The sequence below is a fragment of the Rhinopithecus roxellana genome, chromosome 8 (assembly GCF_007565055.1).
Source record: "Rhinopithecus roxellana isolate Shanxi Qingling chromosome 8, ASM756505v1, whole genome shotgun sequence".
NCBI classification, from domain to species: domain Eukaryota; kingdom Metazoa; phylum Chordata; class Mammalia; order Primates; family Cercopithecidae; genus Rhinopithecus; species Rhinopithecus roxellana.
In genome coordinates, this window is record NC_044556.1 from 64695300 (window position 1) to 64719182 (window position 23883).

Genomic DNA, 23883 nt, shown 5'->3' on the forward strand with positions numbered 1-23883 from the left:
TACTTAACCTCTGGCTCCTTTATAAAATAGGAAAAGCAATGGTTGCAGGTAGACTGTTATGAATACTAAATAATAAATGCAAACTACTTGGTGTAAAGCACAGTATTCCATAGATGATGCGCCGTTCATGTATTCACTCGAGAAACATTGTTATGTGGGTGCAGTGGCTCACGCCTGTAATCCCAGCACTTTGGGAGGCCAAGGCGGCAGGATTGCTTGAAGCTAGCAGTTCACAATTGGGCAACAGTGAGAACCCCTCTCTACAGAAAAATTTAAAAATTAGCTGGTGTAGTGGTGTGGGCCTGTAGTCCCAGCTCCTTGGGAGGCTCAGGCGAGAAGATCGCTCAAGTACAGGAGTTTGAGGTTATAGTGAGCTATGATCATGCCACTGCACTCCAGCCTGGCTGACAGAGCAAGACATTGTCTCTTCAGAACAAAACAAAACAGAACACATTGTTAAGCACTTAGTATGTGTCCATGCTAGGAACTGCTAGTAGCTACAGTGAACAAGACTGACGTGGCCCCTGTTTTTAATGAGATAATAGTCTAGCTAGTTTATCTTCTAGTATTATTACGGAGGCTTTGAGTGTTGTTGCTGTTTTTCACAGATGTGGAGAGGGGAATGTTAATTATTCCTTTTAGGAACACATTCTCGATTTTCATTTTCTTTGAGCAATTTCTTTTAATTTGGTGAATGGAATTTTTTCTAAGTTATGCTGTTAAGGAGTTTAAACTTTTAAGCAGACTTGAGTAAGTGTATGTTTTAGGAAAAGAAAGTAGAGGCTAGAGACTGGAAAGTCATTGGAAAGCTATTTCAATATTATTATAAGTTGGAGCTGAGGTAAGACTCTATGAAGAACCTAAATATTGTTGCTGTGTTGATCTTATAGAGCTTGGTCAGATGTAAACTACTAGTATCTTAATACTCGTATTAAGAATTAATGTAAATTCTGTCCAGTTCAGATTATTTTAATTTAATTTTGATACAGTCTCACTTTGTCACCCAAGCAGGAGTGCAGTGGTGTGATCTTGGCTCACTACGACCTCCTCCTCCCAGGTTCAAGTGATTCTCCCTCCTCAGCCCCCTGAGTAGCAGGGACTACAGGCACATGCCACTGACCTGGCTAATTCTTGTATTTTTAGTAGAGACGGGCTCTTGCCATATTGACGAAGCTGGTCTTGAACTCCTGGCCACAAAGGATCCATCTGCCTCTGCCTCCCAGAGTGCTGAGATTACAGGCATGAGCCACCATGCCCAGCCTCAAACTTAGTTTAAAAGAAAAAGAATTAAAGTGATTATAGCTAAGATGAATTTCCACAGGCATTTGTTTAAAATTTCACACTGGAGAGTTGGTTTTGTTTTGGCAAGTTTTATAAGCCATGTCATTGTCTCTTCTTCTTTTTTTTTTTTTCTTTTCTTTTTTTTTGAGACACAGTTTTACTCTTGTTGCTTAGGCTGGAATGCAATGGCGTGATCTCGGCTCACTGCAACCTCCACCTCCCAGGTTCAAGTGATTCTCCTGCCTCGGCCTCCTGAGTAGCTGGGATTAGAGGCATGCGCCACTACGCCCGGCTGATTTTATATATATAATATAATATATAATATATAACATATATTATATATAATATATATAATATATAATATATATATAAAACGGGGTTTCTCCATGTTGGTCAGGCTGGTCTCAAACTCCCGACCTCAAGTGATCCACCTGCCTTGGCCTCCCAAAGTGCTGGGATTATAGGCGGGAGCCACTGTGCCTGGCTACTCTTCTTTTTATTATTTGGAGAGCAAGATGTCTAGGGAATTTCACTAAAGTGATTGAGGTGGGTGGGAATTCCTTGGTGAAATAGCCCTCTGGACTCTGAGGTGGATCGTATGTATGTATTAGTAAATAGAGCCAACTGGTTTAATTGATACATCCTGATAAATAAATGGTACATAGGTTGACTGGTCATTAAGTTAGGTTAGATAAATATGAGGTTTGTCAGAAAAACACAAACAAGTTTTCATTAGGTATATTTATGTTTTAATTACTCAATACATTTACATGATAGTGTTACAGATTATCTTCTGCATACCTGTCATTGCGTTGGTTGCATGGTGTTCATCGATTTCTGATATTGAAGTAGCACAGTCATACAGAATATTGGCCTAAAGAAATGACAGACAAACTCAGCTGTAGTGTCTGTCAATTCATAGGTCATTTTCCTGTATACCATTTCTGAATGATGACTTTAATCCTCTTCCATTATTGGATCTTTTTGGTGTTGCAAAACTTGAATTTAAGAAAATTGATATTAATTCTTATTACTTGTTAATTGTATAAAACAGGCTGAAAGTTTATCTTTTTTTCTGCCGGAATCAAATGAGAGTCCAAGTGACCACAATTTTCTGTCTTTCTTTATTATACCTTTCCATTGTATCAAGTTGGTAACCATCAAAAGTAACAGCATCTCCACTGGAAATTGGTACACAGTCCACATGGAGTTGCTGTTACACTTGATAACACCATTTAACATAAAAGGAGATTCCTTTTGCTCATCATGCGATCTGTACATTATCTCTAAGTATACTTGTTTCACAGAAGAAAGTCAACATTTATTCATGTTCTGAATAAGTTTAGGGACTATTAGATTTGAAACGCTGATGTTTTATTTTGATTTGGATTAATAGTGTCATTTGCATTTTGGATCATATTTGTATTTTCTCAAGAAATAATTCCATTTCTGACTTTACTGTCATTGGTCATTTTTTGAATCTGTGATATAATGCCATTAGAATTTAGGTTGAAATCTATTACTAGTCAATAAAAACAGAAGAAATAATTTTTAGCATAAATCAGATAAAATTTAGAAACACTGGCTACCTGGGAAGGAAAAGAAGTTAGTTAAATTTCTTTCATCATTTCAGACAGTTATAATCACTTTCATGCTATTAATGCTATGGTTAACATAGGGAAACTTAGCCCCTAACTTCTGGAAATCATGAGCAATTTAGTAAAAATAGCCAAGGAATTTCCAATATAATTTGAGTGTTAACTTTAGCTACCTCAATTTTTTTCTCAATTAACAATAATAAACCTTTTGTTCAAAAAATATATGTTCATTAAATAAAGAAAAATTTCTCCAAAATGATTTTCTGTCACCTTTAAAACATAAGTCTAGGATTAAATTAAAAATAGAATTTCCCCTCCCAAATTTAACTTTGTTCTAGAATTAAATTTAGTAAACAAATGTGAAACATTTAGCCTCTTACCTCATTCTTCTTCCAGTAAGTTACAGAAGAAAAGTTGTCTTAATAATCCTTAATAGTTTTGCTTATAAAGACAAAACACAGAAGACAGTGGGATGACAGCTGTAGTTTCTTTGTTGCTTAGTAAGCTTAATGCTGTTTAATGTCCGTTACACGCTAAATAAGCCTCATTCCAGTTGATATCAAAGTTCAGAGTGATTGGCTGGTATCATAGTTGCTCATGCTACCTAGTGGATTTTCTCAGTTTGAAACCTAAGAAGGGACACATAATGCTTGTGCTGACATAAGGCCTTTGAGTAAAGTACAAGGTTTTATGATGGATTTATTACTTTATGAAATAAAGCACTAAGATGGAAGCATATAGATTATATCCTGATAAGTGGTTTCACCCACTTTTATCAGCAGTCATTTATACTGATCTTTGGGTTATAGGTTAACTATGAGTTTGTGTTAAGTATAAGATAATATTAAAGAAATAAAGGGAGAATTCTTAAATTTCAGATAAATTAGAATTTTTCTTGTATTTTTTTCTGAAGAATATTAATATCACAAAGAAATCGAAAATTGTTTAAAATTTTTTTTAGGAAACAGAAAATTGTTTAAAAAATCTTTTAAGTATTATCTTGGTTTTATTACAAAAAAATTCCACCTGTAAGTATTTACCCAAAGGAAGTAGGACTAATACCTCTTGTGTGAAGATGTGTATTAAGATGTCCAATACAGTTGTTTATAAAGGAACATAATGATATACAAAAGAAGATGTAATTTAATTAGTTTTAGAAGAATGAATATGCACCTGTTAAAAATGTCAGCTTAGCTCTTAATGGTTGCCTAGTTCCTTGTGTATGAAAAGCAAATGAACATAACATATCCAACGTTCGGATTTTGTTAGATGTTTGTCACATCTCTATAATGAGTATCTTTTGAGCACTTGTTCACAGTTAACTTTATATACATTTTTCAAATTATCTTTTTATATTTTGTTTGAACATTAAATTTATCTTTGTTTTTATCATCATTATACCTAGCCCAAGTTTGTGGGTTATATGTCTGTTTATTTTTATTGTAATTTTTGTTTTCAAAACTCTCTGTCACACTTTTTTTTTTTTTTTTTTTTTTGAGACGGAGTCTTGCTCTTGTTCCCCAGGCTGGAGTGCAATGGTGGGATCTTGGCTCACTGCAATCTCTGCCTCTCGGGTTCAAGCGATTCTCCTTTTTCATTCTCTCAAGTAGCTGGGATTACAGGCATGCGCCACCATGCCTGGCTAATTTTTGTATTTTTAGTAGAGATGGGGTTTCTCCATGTAGGTCAGGCTGGTCTCCAACTCCCCACGTCAGGTAATCCGTCCGCCTCGGCCTCCCAAAGTGCTGGGATTACAGGAGTGAGCCACCGCGCCTGCCCTCAAAACTCTCTGTCACACTTTCTTTGTTTTGTTTTGTTTGTTTTGAGACTGAGTCTCGCTCTGTCGCCCAGGCTGGAGTGCAGTGGCACGATCTCGGCTCACTGCAAGCTCCACCTCCCGGGTTCAGGCCATTCTCCTGCCTCAGCCTCCCGAGTAGCTGGGACTACAGGTGCCCGCCACCTCGCCCCGCTAATTTTTTGTATTTTTAGTAGAGAGGGAGTTTCACCGTGTTAGCCAGGATGGTCTCGATCTCCTGACCTCGTGATCCGCCCGCTTCAGCCTCCGAAAGTGCTGGGATTACAGGCGTGAGTCACCGCGCCTGGCCTTTTTTTTTTTTTTTTTTTTTTTTTTGAGACGGAGTCTGGCTCTATTGCCAGGCTGGAGTACATTGGCGCAATCGCAGCTCACTGCAGCCTCAGCCTCCCGGGTTCAAGTGATCCTGCTGCCTCAGCATCCCCCAAGGGGCTGAGACTACAGTCACGCACCACCATACCTGGCTAATTTTTGTATTTTTATAGAGACCGGGTTTTGCCATGTTGCCCAGGCTGGTCTTAAAGTCCTTAGCTCAAGTGATTCACCTACTTCAGCCTTCCAATGTGCTAGGATTGCAGGTGTGAACCACCGTGCCCACCCAAAATTAATTTATTCAATTGACAAAAATTGCATATATTATGTACAACATGTTTTGAAATATGTATGCATTGTGGAATGGCTAAATCTAGCTAATTAACATATATTTGTTGGGTTTTTCTTTACTCATTTTAAAATTAACTTTATTATTTTAAAAATATAAATAATTTATCTAGAATCTCAAAATAGAACCTAATTATAGAACATAATGCTTACTAAAGTACATTTAGTAGACTTTATTTAGAACATGATGTTTTCATAATTCACAGTATAAAGGAAGGAAGGAAGTCTTGCTCTCTAAATATTAGTGAGACTTGCTATCTTAATGAGATAAAGCTTCGTCCCTTAAAAATGTTTCATGTTTCTTTTGGATACATTGAACAAATTTTTCTTTTGTTCTGATTCCTATACATATGTAACAAGGAAAAAAAATCTGATGTTGTTTTATTTACAATAGCCTTTTTGAAATTGGATTTTTAAAAATGATTGCAGGATCGCTTTTCATTGGTGTAGCTAATGTGTAGTTACGTTGTTTCTCGTAAGTGTAATTAGGTAAGCTAAAAGAAAAACCTTTCTTCCTCGCTAAGAGACTTTTGTTAGTTTTTTAAAAAGTTTTTTAAATTTGCAAATAAAGTATATATAAAACACAAAATTACATTTCTTATATTAAAATATGTTCTATATCTAACTAAATTACTAATATCGCTATAAAAAATGTAGCAATTAAAATGAACTTTAGATTAGAGGTGTCTGACTAAACTTGGTGGGATTTTATGGTTGCTTTAATAACATGCCAACAGCAAAATTGGAATATTTCTTTCTTAATGCTTTTAGTTAATACTTAGTAGGTTACTTGAATATAGTTAAATAACATTTAAAATGTCACTGAATTTTCTGATATTTAGAAATATGAAAAAGAACTCATTTTTATTTTTTTAAAATAGATGTGGGGTCTTTACTATGTTGCCCAGGCTGGTCTTGAACTCTTGGGCTCAAGTGATCCTCTTGCCTTGGCCACCCAAAGTGCTAGGATTGTAGTCATGAGCCACCGTGCCAGGCCAAGAATATGAAAAAGAGCTTAGTTTTATTAAAGTTGAATTTAGGATTCTCAAATATGGATGTGGAGCTGGGTGTGGTGGCTCACAACCCATAATCCCAGCATTTTGGGAGGCTAAGACTGGAGGATTGCATGAGGCCAGGCGTTCGAGACCAGCCTGAGCAACAAAGCGAGATTCCCATCTCTAGAGGGGGTGGAAAAAAAAAAAAAAAGCAGGGCATCTTGGCATGGGCCTGTAGTCCCAGCTACTCGGGAGGGTGAGGCGGGAGAATTACATGACACAGGAGTTCAAGGCTTCAAGTGAGCTATGATCATGCCACTGCAATCCAACTTGGGCCACCGAGTGACACCTTGTCTCAAAAAAATTTAATTAATTAATTAAAATGGATATATTTCATCTACAGTCATAAAGTTACTCACTTTTTGTTAGTTATTAGGACTTTTTCTGTTAAGAATAAAAAGTTTCACCTAGTCTTCTTCATCACAACTTTTTCCAATGTTTATAGAAACTGAAACTCAAAAAATAATATGATTTATTCCTGTCATTTTCCAGTAAATCATAGGTAGAGTCTGGTTTTTGGACTTAGTACTTGCTGTGTCAACATACTAATCTCCTGAGACTGCCTAGTTTCTCACTTCATCTCTGATACGCAGTCTTCACTCTATGCCTGGGTAAAAGAGCCTTTCTGCCATTGCTTAGCAAACTCCAGAGAGTAAGAGTGTGAATTCAGTTACAGTGTTGTCTTTATAGATGAGTTAGAGAGGCAGAATAAATAAGTAAAAACACCACACCAAACTATGTATGATTTAGGAAACACAAATTCAAGCCCTGTTTTTAACTGTTATTTGCTTAGCCTCATAATTTAAGGAACCCTAAGGTATAGAACAAATCATCTGTCAAGACCCACTGTATATTTCTGTGAATCCAATTAGCAAGTGCTTGTAAAGTGCTTTGAAAAAGATATGTGGTATATGTATTCATGCTTTTGGTTAATACTCTTTATCCTAATATTTGCTAAATTAATATGACATTTGAGACATTTACTTTTACTTTGATATTATTTTTATGTGTTTTTCCAATACATTTACTGTTTTATTTTACTCTTTACCTAAACTTGCCAGTCTAATGATAACATTGTAAAAAAGAAAGGCAAATGACACCCATTTTTAGAATTATTATTTTTTAATGAGAATTTCATTAGTATGAAGTGTTATGTACTGTAATTGTGCATATATTTGCGTGTAAATGTACTTTACTAGTATCTCTCTTTTATGGTTGTAATCTTTTGTTTTTTTTTTTTTCTTTTGGTCTTTAGATTTATTCAGGTTTTTCTGTTATACTATGTTCATATTTTCTTAACTGAAAATGTTCTGGGCAAACTATGTAAAATAGTAATATGTAACTAAATACTATTGTCATATAACTAGGTAGTTATTACATAAGATTTTTATGATCTGATAACATAAAAGTTTATCTTTACTGTTAAAGTCCATCTAAAATGATTCAGTGTCTTAGAAACATACATTTATGCCCATTTTCTTTTCTCATTGTAAGTTCTTCAAAGTACATGATGGTAGCATTATACTTTTAAAATCTATCCTTCATAGAATACCAACTTAGTGATATCCAGCTTTTATAAGGTATTTCAAATTTAAATTTGTAGAGCATATTTATTTGTTTATTTATTGTTTTTTTTTGAGACAGAGTCTCGCTCTGTTGCCTAGGCTGGAGTGCAGTAGCATGATCTCGGCTCACTGCAAGCTCTGCCTCCTGGGTTCGCGCCATTCTCCTGCCTCAGCCTCCCCAGTAGCTGGGACTACAGGCACCTGCCACCATGCCCGGCTAATTTTTTTTGTATTTAATAGAAATGGGGTTTCACCATGTTAGCCAGGATGGTCTCAATCTCCTGACCTCGTGATCCACCCGCCTCGGCCTCCCAAAGTGCTGGGATTACAGGCGTGAGCCACTGTGCCCGGCCTGTAGAGCATATTTAATTTATACTCATTTGATTTTGCTTTCCACAACAATTTTTGGTAAACACTTCATTTATCTGTGAATTATCAGGCCCAGACCTCACGTCAAATAATCAGTTTGAATAATGCATACATAATATTTATTCAAATGTGCCAGATATTGTTCTATGTGTTTTATATTTATTAACTCAGTTAATATTCATAGGAAGTCTCTTAATGATGCTTTTACTATTTGTGTTTTACAAATGAGGAAACTGAGGCACAGAAATGTTAAGCGCCTTGCCCGGGTTCAAATGGTGGAGCCAGAAATTAAGCCAAAGCCCCCTGCTGGCAGGATCCATGCTCTTGGCCATTATATGTACTGTGACTAAATGAAAAGCAACTAGAGGAAGCTGTAATAGCAACAAAGCTGCAATAATAAATTCAATATTCTAATAAATTAAAAATGTTATTTTTGTGAGAAACTATAGTATGATTTTTTTTCCTTGAGTTTAATTTTCAAATAATTTATTACTGTCTATCTTCCCAAAGATATGACCAGTTCTGTTACTTATTTGATAGGGGTTGATTGGTTTTCTGTCATGTGTTAGGTACTGTACTAAGTTTTATATGTATGGTCTCATTTAGTTTGTAGTTGTTCGAGGGAAGTGTCTAGGATTACTACAATGTTAAGTTTCATCAGGGGAGGGTCTTGCGTATTTTGCCAACTGCTGTATCTCTAGTGCCCGTACCCAAGACACTGGAGGTGTTCAGTAGTTTCTGAACAATGAATTAGATTATTCTTAACAGAAGGGAAAGCTAGGTCTTAAAGAAGTTTTAGTACTTGTGCATGATCATAAATACAAAGTGACGGTCAGAATATAAGCCTGGATATCTGTCATCACAGTCTTTGCTCTAGTATGGCATTGCATCTTATGCAGATGCCTGTAAGCAGGGAGGGAGTCCTGGAAAGTTTTCAAGCAGAGAATTAGTGTGATAAAAGCAGTTTAGGAATGCATCTATTTCAAGGTCTGTTTTGTAAATTAAAGGGATGAGGGTAGGGGGAAGTGCTCTCAGACCATTGATTGCATCAGTTTAGTTTTCAGGGAATGAGGTTGGATTGATAGAGTGTGAGTGGGAACCACTGTAAACTTTCAAAGGTAGAACTGAGAGTATGTGTTGGTTTAATTTAGGCAGAAATCAGAAGAGGAAAGATAATTAGGATGTTTCGAGTATAAGTACCTGTATAGAAAATAGATTAGTAAGAAATAGGTAAATCAGTAATGGAAACAGGGTGGTCAGAAGAAGCCCTTTTTTTTTCTTTTTAAGGATATGTATAATCAATTTTTTATTTATATTGAATTTAAAATGATAGCAGCTTTTCAAACTAAGGTTTGAGGAAAAAGATAGGAAAAGAAATCACTATTTGTTAATTTTAAAATGTTTGTTATTCATCACAATAGTTAATTTAATAATTCTGCCATGTCCCCCCTGAAATAGCCAAACCATTGAGCATATTGTTAAACTAGTGGAACAGCACGGCAGTGATATCTGGTGGACTCTTCCCCCTGAGCAACTTCTTCCAAAAGAAGTCTTATCTGAGGTAAATTTCTGTTTGTATTTAACAGCTTTTGTGGTATTACAGGACTTGATGACAACAAGAGAAATTCTTGAGAGTTAAAAAAGCATCTTATGTAAAGTTAACAAATTTATTTACTGTAAATTAGAAGCTAATGCAGTTTGAAAGTAGACATTTTGTTTAACTATAGAGCTCTAGTATTTAAGGCTGGGTGTGATGGCTCACACCTGTAATCCCAGCACTTTGAAAGGTTGAGGCAGGCAGATAGCTTGAGTCCATGAGTTTGAGACCAGCCTGGGCTGTTAACATGGCAAAACCCTGTCTCTACAAAAACAAAAAAAAAGTATAAAAAATAGCTGGGCATTGTGGCATGCGCCTGTAGTTCCAACTACTTGGGAAGTTGAGGTGGGAGGATGGCTTGAGCCTGGAAGACAGGTTGCAGTGAGCTGAGATTGGGCCACTGCACTGCAGCCTGGGTTACAGAGTGAGAGCCCGTCCCCACAAAACAAAGTGTAGTATTAGGTCGGGCGCAGTGGTGCACACCTGTAATCCCAGCACTTTGGGAAGCCGAGACGGGCTGATCACCTGAGGTCAGGAATTCAAAACCAGCCTGGCCAATATGGTGAAACCTCATCTCTGCTAAAAAAAAAAAAAAAAAAAAAAAGGCTGGGCTCGGTGGCTCACGCCTGTAATCCCAGCACTTTGGGAGGCCGAGGTGGGTGGATCACGAAGTCAGAAGATCAAGACCATCCTGGCTAACATGGTGAAACCCCGTCTCTACTAAAAATACAAAAAATTAGCTGGGCGCGACGGCGAGCCCCTGTAGTCCCAGCTACTCGGGAGGTTAAGACAGGAGAATGGCGTGAACCCGGGAGGCAGAGCTTGCAGTGAGCAGAGATTGCGCCACTGCACTGTAGCCTCGGCAACAGAGTGAAACTCTGTCTCAAAAAAAAAAAAAAAAAAAAAAAAAGAAAAGAAAAAAGAAAAAATCAGCCAGGCATGATGGTGCAACATGCCTTGAGTCCTAGCTACTCAGGAGGCTGAGGCAGGAGAATAGCTTGAACCCAGGAGACGGAGATTGCAGTGAGCCGAGATTGTGCCGTTGCACTCTAGGCTGGGCGACAGAGTGAGACTCTGTCTCAAAAACAAAAAACAAAAAACAAAATGTAGTATTTCATAAAGTAGTGGAATGTGAGGGTCAATTGTTACCTCATTGAGGGCCAGGATTGATTAATGTTGACTAAGCTCATGTAATTTACTGTGAGAGAACAGTGCCTAATGTTACATCAGGCCTTTGTAGGATCTGTAGTCGAGTTAGCTGATTGTATCACACATTAAAATATCCAAATTTAAAGTTAATTTCAAGAAAATAAAAACCAATTCATATTACATTGGTAAATATGTAATTCATTGGCCACAGATACTTTTAAATGTGAATGGAGGGAGTTGTATTAACTGTGAAATGCTTAAAAATACTGTAAATTTCATCTAAAAATGTGAACTTAATGGTTGCATTTCATTTTCGGAAGACTTTTGGGGTACAGTATTTGTTGTCTGTATTGTGATCTTTGTGTACCTAACATGCTTTTACATTATCTTACTAGGTTGGTGGCCCTGATGCCTTGGAGTATGTGCCAGGTCAGGATATTTTGGACATCTGGTTTGATAGTGGAACTTCATGGTCTCATGTTCTTCCAGGTAATTTTAAAAAATAGATATATGCTGATCAAGACGTTTTGAAAATATGGAATTGGTATTTAGAAGGGATCTATAATCAAAACCTTTTTTTGTGTGTGTGCTTTATTTGGAGATCTGCTATATTTTAGACCTGGAAGGACCCTTAGAGTTTACTTAATCCAATGATTTCTAAACCTTTTTCTGTTTTTCTAGATGAAATTTCATGTAGAATTTACAATACAGAAAATAGTTAAAAATGGGAATATTTTTCCTCCTTTCAACCAGTTAATTCTCCTTGGCCACTTGGCAACCCCAAGGCACCTAGTTTTGTAAAACAAAGTTTGGAAGTCACCAAAATACTCTGACCTCATCATTTTTCAGAAGAGAAAATGCAATTGGCTTAGAGCCAAGTTAGGTGATAGTCACATAGCTTAATAGTGTCAAACTAGAAGTGAAGTACCCTGATTTTCAGTTCTCATCTTCTATACTACATTGCTTTTTGTGGCTTTTTCTCCTCTCTGTACAAACAGCTGACTAACTTTTATACTTACTGATAATTAGGGAATGTTTTTGACTGTTTGGATAAAGAGAAAGGAGAGACATTGGGCAGGAATTAGAAAGGAGTAGTAGGAGAAGGCACATATTAGAGGATATGTTTAGATGCTTGAGAAGAAATATTTTTAAGGCAACTAAGTGAAAAGATAGAGTTCAAATGAAGAACAGGGATTGTTAACACTGTGAAGATGGAGACAGGGATGAGACGTCACCGAAGCAGTGATGGATCACACAGTTCTTCACAGTCTTACTAAGGGCCAGCTTTGGCCCGAGAGACCCTGTTTGCTTTCTGGAGTAAGGGTATGTGGGAAAAGTAGCTTGTCTACGAATCGCACAATAGGATTCCTAGTAGGTGGATCTATTTCCTTCATTTAAGTCTTTCTTTCAGCTTAGGAAATTTGAAAAACAAAATGCATGTAATTTCATGTTTTCTCTCTATTACAGATAAAACGTGCATAATAATAATGGCCAAATATAAGTTACATATTTTTATAATTTTTTGTAGTGATTTTCAGAATTATTATTTCATAATTTTCTCCCAACATATTTGAGGGAAAATACTGCAAGTTTTGGTACTTTATTTCCCTAAATTACAGTTATGTGTTACATAATGACATTGCAGTCAGTAGCAGACTGCATACATGATGATGGCCCCACAAGATGATAATAAATTCAACTGCTGAACAACAGGGTTCTGACTGCACAGGTCTACTTATATGCAATTTTTTTCAATAAAATGCAGATGGAAAATATAGTATTCTCAGGATTGAAACCCACATATAGAAAGGGAGGGCTGACTTTTCATATATGCAGGTTCAGCAGGGCCAACTGTGGGACTTGAGTATTCACAGATTTTGGTACATGTGGGGGTGGGGGGCTGGGGGGTTGCTGGGTCCTAGAACCAATCCTCTGCATATATCAAGGGATGACTACTATATTTTTACTGTACCTTTTCTGTGTTTAGATATGTTTAGATACACAAATACATACCATGTGCTGACATTGCCTGCAGTATTCAGTACAGTAACATGCTGTGCAGGTTTGTAGCGTAGGAGCAATACACTGTGCCATGTTGGCTAGATGTAGAGTCGGCTATCCCATTGAGGTTTGTGTAAGTACAGTCTATGATGTTCACACAATGATGAAATCACCTAAGGGTACATTTCTCAGAGTATATCTCTATTGTTAAGCAATGCATGACTCTGTATTGAAAATGCAGGTCAATACCACTACTTAAGGTAGGGAAGAAGAGTTTCCTGCTGGCACATTTTGGGCAGCATTCTGAATTTCAGAACGAGTATGCCAGTTGTGAAACAGTGAGGTGTAGTGTATTTCAGAGTTTATTCACTGCTTTAGGCTTTGTGAGAATTAATGGTACTACCGTTGTTGCTTTTCAGTTTCTGAAATCGTTTTACATTACCAAGTGCAGTAAGCGCATGTTATATTTGGCGCCGGCGAGTGGGTTAAAATCCATGAAAACTGTCATAAAAACCTATCTGATAGAGTTTAGTCATAATACTTCTAGAGTGTGATTTTTTTTTTTTTTTTTGAGACAGTGTCTCACTCTGTTGCCTAGGATGGAGTGCAGTGGTGCGATCTCAGCTCACTGCAGCCTTCACCTCCTGAGTTCAAGTGACTCTCCTGCCTCTGCCTCCTGAGTAGCTGGGATTACAGGCATGTGCCACCATGCCCAGCTAATTTTTGTATTTTTAGTAGAGAAGGGATTTCACCGTGTTGGCCAGGCTGGTCTCAAACTCCTGGCCTCAAGTGATTCACCTGCCTCAACCTCCCAAAGTGCTGGGATTACAAATGTGAGCCACCACACCCGGCCAGAGTGTAATATTCTTAACCAAATAATTTTCACTGCAACAGAAAAATTTTAAATTAATTCATAATAACTGTACATATTATTGAGTACTTGTAGTGTTTTGATAGATGCATTCAATATGTAATGATCAAATGAGGGTATTTAAACTTTTACCCAAACATTTACCATTTCTTTGTGGTGGGAACATTTTATATCTTCTCTTCTAGTTATTTTGAAATATGCAATAAATTGTTACTATATTTACCCTACTGTATTAAACACTAGAATTTATCCCGTATATGTAACTCCTTTTCTCTCCCCATTAACCAAACTCTCTTCATCCCTCCCTCTCACCCTTCCCAGCCTCTGGTAACTATCATTCTACTTTCTACCTCCATAAGATCAACTTTTTAAACTCCCAAATATGAGTGAGATTATGGAGTATTTGTCTTTCTATGCTTGGCTTATTTCATTTAACATCATGACCTCCAGTTCCATCCATGTTGCTGCTAATGACAGGATTTCATTCTTTTTTATGGCTGAATAGTATTCCATTGTGTATATTTATCACATTTTCTTTATCCATTCATCTTTGATGGATACTTAGACTGATTCCATATCTTGGCTATTGTGAGTAGTGTTGTAATAAACATGGAGATGCGGGTATCCAGTTGATATGCTGATTTTATTTCCTTTGCATAAATACCTAGTAGTGGGATTGCTGGATCATATGATAGTTCTGTTTTTAGTTTTTTTAAAAGAAACCTCCATCATGTTTTTTACAATGGCTGTACTAATTTACATCCCCACCAACACTGTATAATAGTTCTGTTCTCTCCACATCCTTGCCATCATTTGTTACGTTCTTTTTGATAATAGCCATTCTGGGCTAACTGGGGTAAGATGATATGTCACGTGTTTTTGATTTGCACTTCCCTGATGATTAGTGATGTTGAACATTTTTTCATATACCTGTTGTCCATTTATATGACATCCTTTGAGAAATATCTGTTGAGACCCTTTGCCCACTTTGTAATGAGATTTTTTTTGTTTCTTGTTTTTACTGTTTCTTTACTTGAATTCCTTTATAATCTGAATATTAGTCCCTTGTCAGACAAATAGTTTGCAAATATTTTCTCCCATTCTACAGGTTGTCTCTTCACTGTGTTGATTGTTTCCTTCGTTGTGCTGCAGCTTTTTCTTAATATAGTCCCATTTGTCTGTTTTTGTTCCTCTACTTGTGCTTTTGAAGTCTTAGCCATAACAGTTTTGCCTAGACCAATGTCCTAGAGGATTTCTCCTATATTTTCCTCTAGCAGTTTCATAGTTGGGGACCTTAGATTTAAGTCTCTCTTTTGAGTTGCTTTTTGTATATGATGAGAGGTAGAGGTCTATTTTCTTTCTCTCTCTTTCTTTCTTTCTTTCTTTCTTTCTTTCTTTCTTTCTTTCTTTCTTTCTTTCTTTCTTTCTCTTTGTCTTTCTGTCTTTCTCTCTTTCTTTTTCTTCTCTCTTTCTCTTTCTTTCTTTCTTTCTTTCTTTCTTTCTTTCTTTCTTTCTGTCTGTCTGTCTTTGTCTTTCTGTCTGTCTTTCTCTCTCTCTCTTTTTCTTTCTTCTCTTCTTGTCCTTTTCTTTCATCTTCCTTTCCCTCCCCCTCCCCCCTTCCTTCCTTCTTCCTTCCTTCCTCCTTCCTTCTTCCTTCCTTCCTCCTTCCTCCTTCTTCCTTCCTTCTTCCTTCCTTTTCCTTCCTTCCTTCTTCTTCTTCTTTCTTTCTTCTTTCTTTCTTTCTTTCTTTCTTTCTTTCTCTCTCTCTCTCTCTCTTTCTTGTCTTTGTCTTTCTGTCTGTCTTTCTCTCTCTCTCTTTCTCTCTTTCTTTTTCTTTCTTTCTCTCTTCCTCCCTCCCTCCCTTCCTTCCTCCCTCCCTCCCTCCCTCCCTCCCTCCCTCTCCTCCTTCCTTCCTTCCTTCCTTCCTTCCTTCCTGCCTTCCTTCCTTCCTTCCTTCCTTCCTTCCTTCCTTCCTCCTCCCTCCCTCCCTCCCTCCCTCCCTCCCTCCCTCCCTCCCTCCCTCCCTCCCTCCCTCCTTCCTTCCTTCCTTCACTTCCTTCGTCTCGCCGTGTCGCCCAGGCAGGAGTGCAGTGGTGTGATCTCTGCGAACTGCAAGCTCTGCCTCCCAGGTTCACGCCATTCTCCTGCCTCAGCCTCCCTAGTAGCTGGGACTACAGGCACCCGCCACCATGCCTGGCTAATTTTTTGTATTTTTAGTAGAGATGGGGTTTTACCATGTTAGCCAAGATGAGGTAGGGGTTTATTTTCATTCTTCTGCACATGGATAGCCAGTTTTTCCAGCACCATTTCTTAATGAGGGTATACTTTTCCCACCGTATGTTCTTGATGCCTTTGTTAGAAATCAGTTGGCAATAAACAGGTAGATTTATTTCTGGGTTCTCCATTCTGTCCCATTGGTCTAAGTGTCTGTTTTTATACCAACACATGCTGTTTTTTACTATAATTTTGCAGTGTATTTTGAAGTTGGGTAGTGTGATGCCTCCAGCTTTGTGCTTTTTGCTCAGTATTACTTTGGCTATTTGGGAGTCTTATGTGTTTCCATATGAATTTTAGGATTGCTTTTTCTGTTTCTGTGAAGAATATCATTGGTATTTTGCATGGAATTGCATTGAATCTTTATTTATTTATTTATTTATTTGTTTATTTATTTATTTATTTATTTATTTGAGATGGAGTCTCACTCTGTCGCCCAGGCTGGAATGCAGTGGCACAATCTCGGCTCACTGCAACCTCCGCCTCCCGAGTTCTAGTGATTCTTCTGCCTGAGCCTCCTGAGTAGCTGGGATTATAGGCATGTGCCACCACACCTGGTTAATTTTTATTTATTTATTTTTTTGAGACGGAGTCTCACTCTTTTTGCCCAGACTGGAGTGCAGTGGCACAACCTGGGCTCACTGCAACCTCCACCTCCCAGGTTCAAGCGATTCTCCTGCCTCAGCTTCCCAAGTAGCTGGGACATGTGCCACCACACCCGGCTAATTTTGTATTTTTTGTTGAGATGGGGTTTCTCCATGTTTGTCAGGCTGGAATCGAACTCCCCACCTCAGGTGATCCACCTGCCTCAGCCTCCCAAAGTGCTGGGATTACAGGCATGAGCCACCGTGCCCGGCAATTTTATATTTTTAATAGAGATGGGGTTTCACCATGTTGGCCAGGCTGGTCTTGAACTCCTAACCTCAAATGATCAGCCCCCCCTCGGCCTCCCAAAGTGCTGGGATTATAGGCATGAGCCACGATGCCTGGCCACGTTGAATTTTTTTTTTTTTTTTGAGACGGAGTCTTGCTCTGTCGCCCAGGCTGGAGTGCAGTGACACGATCTCAGCTCACTGCAACCACTGCCTCCTGGGTTCAAGCAATTCTGCCTCAGCCTCCCCAGTAGCTGGGACTACAGGCACCCACCACCATGCCCAGCTAATTTTTTGTATTTTTAGTAGTGATGGGTTTCACCATGTTAGCCAGGATGGTCTCGACCTCCTGACCTCATGATCCACCTGCCTCGGTCTCCTAAAGTGTTGGGATTACAGGTGTAGGTCACCGCACCCAACCTGTTGAGGATTTTTGTGTCTTTGTTCAACAGAGATATTGGCCTGTAGTTTTGTTTTTTGTTGTGTCTTTGCCTGGTTTTGGTATCAGGGTAATGCTGGCTTTGTACAGTGATTTAAGAAGAGTTTCCTCTTCTTGGATTCTTTGGAGCAGTTTGAGCAGAATTGTTGTTCTTTATATATTTGGTAGAATTCAGCAGTAAAGCCATCTTGTCCTAGACATTTCTTTGTTGGGAGACTTTGTGTTACTTATTCAGTCCAGTTACTCCTTACTGTTCTGTTTCTTCCTGGTTTAATCTTGGTAGGTTGTATGTGTCCAGGGGTTTATCCATTTCCTCCAGGTTTTCCTATGTGTTAGTGTACATTTGTTTATAGTTGTCTCTGATGATCCTTTGTATTTCTGTGTTGTCTGTTGTATGTCTCCTTTATCTTTTTTTTTTTTTTTTTTTGAGATAGAGTCTTGCTCTGTCGCCTAGACTGGAGTGCAGTGACCTGATCTCGTCGCACTGCAAACTCCACCTCCCAGGTTCAAGCAGTTCTCTGCCTCATTCCTCCCAAGTAACTGGGGTTACAGGTGCCTGTCACCATGCCTGGCTAATGTTTGCATTTTTAGTAGAGATGAGGTTTCACCATCTTGACCAGGCTGGTCTTGAACTCCTGACCTTGTGATCCACCTGCCTCTGCCTTCCAAAGTTCTGGGATTATAGGCGTGCACCACTGCGCCCGGCCCCATGTCTCCTTTTTCACTTCTGGTTTTGGTTATTTGGATCTTCTTTTCTATTTTCTCAGTCTAGCTAGAGATTTGTTTTCACTGCATATGATTTACTTTCTTACATTATCTCAGACTTTCCTGGCTGCAGAGACTAGGTTAAACCCTTTATTTTCCCCTTGGTAACACCCATCACAGTTATTTCTTTTCTTTTTTTTTTTTGAGACAGAGTCTCACTCTGTCGCCCAGGCTAGAGTGCAGTGGCACAATCTCTGCTCACTGCAACCTCTGCCTCCTGGGTTCAAGTGATTCTCCTGCCTCAGCCTCCCAAGTAGCTGGGATTACAGGCGCCCATCACCATGCCCAGGTAATTTTTGTATTTTTAGAGATGGGGTTTCGCCATGTTTGTCAAGCTGGTCTCGAACTCCTGACCTCAGGATTTGCCAGCCTCCACCTCCCAAAGTGCTGGGATTACAAGCGTGAGACACCACACCTGACCCCATCACAGTTATTTCTTGTTTAACATAAAATCTACCCTACTAGATGTCAGCTCCAAGAAGCACAGTCCAGATTTCCCCAGGATCTAACACAATGCCTGCTATGTAACAAGTGCTCAGTAATATTGGTGTAATTGAATTGGTTTGATTCAGTTATTTAAATTTTGTTTCCCCACCTCCACTCAGGTAATCTTTCTTACATAAAGTTTGCAACACTAAATCTTCAATCTTAGGATATAAGGACAAATCATAATTTTACAAATAAAACGGATTATGGGGGCTTTGAGAGTTGTGAGTTTAGATTTAAAATATGGATGTAATCATCATCAAAGACCTCATGTTACTTTTTTGAAAACCCTTTTATTTTAAAAAGTCATAAAGTATTATAAAGAATTACAGCATGATCTTCATCCAGATTTCCCAACGTTAACGTTAACATTCTACTACATTTGCTTTATGTATCCTCTCTATGTATATATATGTAGAGGAAAAGATGCATCTTTTATCTCAATACTTTAGTATATATTTCCCCCAAACATGGATGATCTCTTAACGTAACCAACACAGACATCAAAATTAGGGTATTAACATTGATTCCATACTGTTAACTGTCTATAGAACTTAATAATTTTACCACAATCCTATGTGGAAAGAGGAAAAAAAAAGGACCCAAGATCTAATCTGAGATCACATGTCACATTTAATTGTCATGTCTCTCTAGTTCTTGTTCTGTGTCTTTCATGACCTTGACATTCATGTAGTACAGGTTTATTTTGTAGATGGTCTCTCTGGGTTTGTAGGATGCATTGTCATGATTAGATTCATGTTACGCATTTTAGGTAGGAATATCGCAGAAAGAATACTGTGTTTATTTCTATACATCATTTCAGAAGTCACATGATATATCTCTGTCCTATTACTACTGGTGATATGTAACTTTGGTGACTTTCTTGGTTAAGGTGGCGTCTGCCAGTTTTCTCTGTTGTAAAGTTACTTCCCTTCCTCCCCACTAATTGTTATTAATTAATAAGTATCTTCTTTTTCTATTTTAATTAACTTAAATTTCTGGGGTTTTTTTTCTTTTAATATTTAATTTTGAGGTCCTGACCAAAGAGCAGATTTGTACTTGGAAGGAAAAGACCAGCTCGGGGGTTGGTTTCAGTCATCCTTATTAACAAGTGTGGCAGCAAGGAAGAAAGCACCTTATAAGTAAGTATTTATACCTGAGCCAACCTGCTGAGTACCTGCCAGTGTGTGAAGCACTATGCTGAGTACTATAGAGATGATAAGGCACCACCCTTCATTGCTTACAGTGTCCTGTAAGAATTTGATGTAAAAAAAAGAGAGAGGACAAAGGAGACAACACCAACGTGTCTTGTGAGTGTGATGCAGATCATAACTCCTTGAAGAAAAAGTCAGCATTGACTGGAGTAGTTGGGGGAACGTATGTAGTTCTTTTTTGTTTGTTTGTTTGTTTGTTTTTGAGAAAGGACCTCATTCAGTCACCCAGGCTGGAGTGCAATGTTGTGGTCAGAGCTCACTGCAGCCTCCATCTTCTAGGCTCAAGCAGTCCTCCTGCCTCAGCCTCCTGAGTAGCTGGGACTGTAGACATGCACCACCACACCTGGCTAATTTTTAATTTTTTTTTTTAGAGATGCATTCTCCTCCCATTGCCCATGCTGGTCCCAAACTCCTGGTCTGAAGCAGTCCTCCTGCCTTGGCCTCCCAAAGTGGTAGGATTATAGGTGTGAGCCACCATGCCTGGCCTAGAACTAGATCTTGATCTATGGTAAAACTTGACCAGGAGGAATGTAGGGAAGGATATTTGAGGTTGAGAGAAGACAGCCTGAGTGCAGATGTCCTTTATATTTGTAATATCCACAGTGGCTAGTGAGCTGAAACATTGCTTTTGTGAATTTTATTAAATTAGGTATTCTCATTTAGTACACATAATTACTTTTTCAAATGTGTGGGTGAAAGTACTAATCAGAAAGATTCCTAAATAGCTTAGCTTAAGATTGTGGCTCTCAGGATAAAAATCCATCACAGAACGTTTTGCATGTTTCTTTTTTTTTTGAGATGCAGTCTTGCTCTGTCGCCTAGGCTGGAGTGCAGTGGCGCGATCTTGGCTCACTGCATCCTTTGCCTCCCGGGTTCAAGCGATTCTCCTGCCTCAGCCTCTCGAGTAGCTAGAATTACAGGCACATGCCATCATGTCTGGCTAATTTTTGTATTTTTAGTAGAGACGGGGTTTCACCATGTTGGCCAGACTGGTCTCGAACTCCTGATCTCAAGTGATCCATGCTCCTGAGCCTCCCAAAGTGCTGGGATTACAGGTGTGAGCCACCATGCCTGACCCTTTTACATGTTTTTGTTTCTTAATGTGTGTTTTAAAGACCAATAGAAGGGTGGATCCTGTTTTTTTCAAATTGTCTTTTGAAAATAATTTTGAGACAATAATCTGCTCTTTTTAAGACATACTTTTTCCTGTTTGTTTGTTTTTTTTTTCTTTCTTTTTTGAGACTGAATCTCGCTCTTTCGCCCAACCTGGAGTGCAGTGGCGCAATCTCAGCTCACTGCAACCTCTGCCTCCCGGGTTCACGCCATTCTCCTGCCTCGGCCTCGAGTAGCTGGGACTACAGGCGCCCAACACCGCACCTGGCTAATTGTATTTGTATTTTTAGTAGAGACAGGGTTTTACCATCTTAGCAAGGATGGTCTTGATCTCCTGACCTTGTGATCCGCCCATCTCAGCTTCCCAAAGTGCTGGGATTGCAGGCGTGAACCACTGCGCCCAGCCCTTTTTCTTGGTTTTATTTTTTCATTAAATTTTTTTTTATTTTTAGTGAATTATATAGTTTTTCCGCTATCACAAAAGGTTTTATAACATTTCTAACACACTAAAAAGTTTTCTCATGCCCATTTGTGGCTAATCTCCACTCCTACCCTAGGGCACCTGGCAACCTCTGATCTTGCTGTCTCTGTAGGTTGCTATTTCTAAACTGGTTAGCTTTAATGATAAAATCAGTACACAGCAGAAGCTCAGAAAATAATCTGTTCAGTGATGAAAATATCTAAAGTTTTCCTTTGTGTAAGTCGAGAGTTAACTAACCATTGTGATACATGAGCTAAGAATGACTTTTTTTTTTTGAGATGGAGTCTTACTCTGTCGCCCAGGCTGGAGTGCAGTGGGACGATCTCAGCTCACTGCAGTCTCCACCTCCTGGGTTCAAGTGATTCTCATGCCTCAGCCTCCTGAGTATCTGGGACTACAGGCACACGCCACCATACCCGACTGATTTTTGCATTTTTAGTGGAGATGGGGTTTCACCATGTTGGCCAGGCTGGCCTCAAACTCCTGGCCTCAATTGATCTGCCTGCCTTGGCCTCCCAGAGTGTTGGGATTACAGGCGTGAGCCACTGCACCCAGCTGAATTTGACTTTTAAGGAAAGGTTTCGACCAGGCAGGGTGGCTCACACCTGTAATCCCAGCACTTTGGGAGGCCGAGTTAAGTGGATCCCCTGAGGTCAGGAGTAGGTAGGAGAATCTCTTGAACCTGGGAGGTGGAGGTTGCAGTGAGCCGAGATCAGGCCACTGCACTCCAGCCTGGGCGACAAGAGTGAGACTCCATCTCAAAAAAAAAAAAAAAAAAAAAGAAAGAAAAAGAAAAGGTTTCATTCATAATCAGTCAAGAAAAATCATATTTTTGTGTCAAACTTAGATACTCTTTTTAGCTATACATAATCTTCAAAAAGATAATTATAATTGTGTTTATCATTAACATAGCTGGTTTGTCCCTTTAGGACAGTGATTGTTCATGGATTTACCCTTGGAGAAAAGGGAGAAAAGATGTCCAAGTCTCTTGGGAATGTCATTCATCCTGATGTTGTCGTTAATGGAGGACAAGTAGGTGATTCTCTAAAATGTATTTTATTTTTGTTTTAAGGATCTTAAATTTGCAGCCAAAGCCCTTAAGATAGTTACTTCAATGTAAAAATAAAAACTATCTTTTATACTCTCAACACATGATTTTAATGAAAAAGGCAGAGGCTAGGATTGTGGTCCTTTTACCTCATTTCAGGCCTGACTCTCCAGTTAGGTCCCAAACCATGCTGTTCCTTCTTCTTCTTCTTCTTTTTCTTTTTTTTTTTTTTTTTGAGATGGAGTCTCGCTCTGTCGCCCAGGCAGGAGTGCAGTGGCCGGGATCTCAGCTCACTGCAAGCTCCGCCTCCAGGGTTCACGCCATTCTCCTGCCTCAGCCTCGAGAGTAGCTGGGACTGCAGGCGCTCGCCACCACACCCGGCTAATTTTTTGTATTTTTAGTAGAGACGGGGTTTCACTGTGTTAGCCAGGATGGTCTCGATCTCTTGACCTCGTGATCTGCCCGCCTCGGCCTCCCAAAGTGTTGGGATTACAGGTGTGAACCACTGCGCCCGGCCTTTTTTAATTGTCTAAGAGCTTTTAAAATGTATAGATCCTTTTGTGATTCATAAGTGTGATGATCGGGTTTTCACACTATTGTGTGAGGTATGCCTCCCTCAAACCTTGTTACAGTGTAGGCACGTTACTGTCTGAAGTGGAAAAAAAAAGTGCAAAGTGTAATTGTATAGTTAAATGGAAATGATAAAAGAAAAAATGATATTACAACTTCTAAGTGCATGTTTCATTATTATGTTGTTGAAAATTATACATTTTAAAGCAGGTCCTAAATGTACATCAAATCTGAGGTTGCTGATAAATTTGGGGGGGTTTTGGAGCTGCTTTTGTGAAATAAATCGTTTGTCTGTTTTTTTGATTTTTTATTTTTTAACTCCTGTAGCTTTTTACTGCCCTCCTAACATCCTGTAACCATTCATTGTTTTGTATACAGAGTTGCTAGGAAATAGTGAAAGGAAAAGCAGGCCTTCCTCTTCCCCTCCCTTATTATAGAGACCTCCCTGACACTGCCCTGTGTCTAACTGCCAGCTGTAATAGATGGAAACAGATATGACCAGGGAAGAGATTAGGTATGAGCATTTGTGCGTTGAACAAAACTGCAGAGCACGCTCTTTCTTTTTCCAGTTTTTTTTTTGTAGATACAGCCTGATTTGAGATTGTTAGCCTGCATTTCATTACAATGCTAGTATAGTTTATACTTGTATTATGCTCAAAAAT

At 38.7% G+C, this 23883-nt stretch overlaps 1 protein-coding gene and 1 non-coding gene across 2 annotated transcripts in view; both read left to right on the plus strand.

The window, feature by feature from the left end:
- IARS2 (isoleucyl-tRNA synthetase 2, mitochondrial) overlaps positions 1–23883 on the plus strand; it is a 73253-nt gene that overhangs the window by 39189 nt on the left and 10181 nt on the right. The window contains exons 13-16 of the mRNA XM_010368079.2: positions 9800–9902; positions 11483–11576; positions 19829–19937; positions 22533–22635. Coding sequence (XP_010366381.1) covers positions 9800–9902; positions 11483–11576; positions 19829–19937; positions 22533–22635 — 409 coding nt within the window. The remainder of the gene's footprint in view (positions 1–9799; positions 9903–11482; positions 11577–19828; positions 19938–22532; positions 22636–23883) is intronic.
- Positions 23204–23306, plus strand: LOC115899480. Its single transcript, XR_004059179.1, has one exon. It is a non-coding gene; the product is annotated as a small nucleolar RNA U13 (small nucleolar RNA).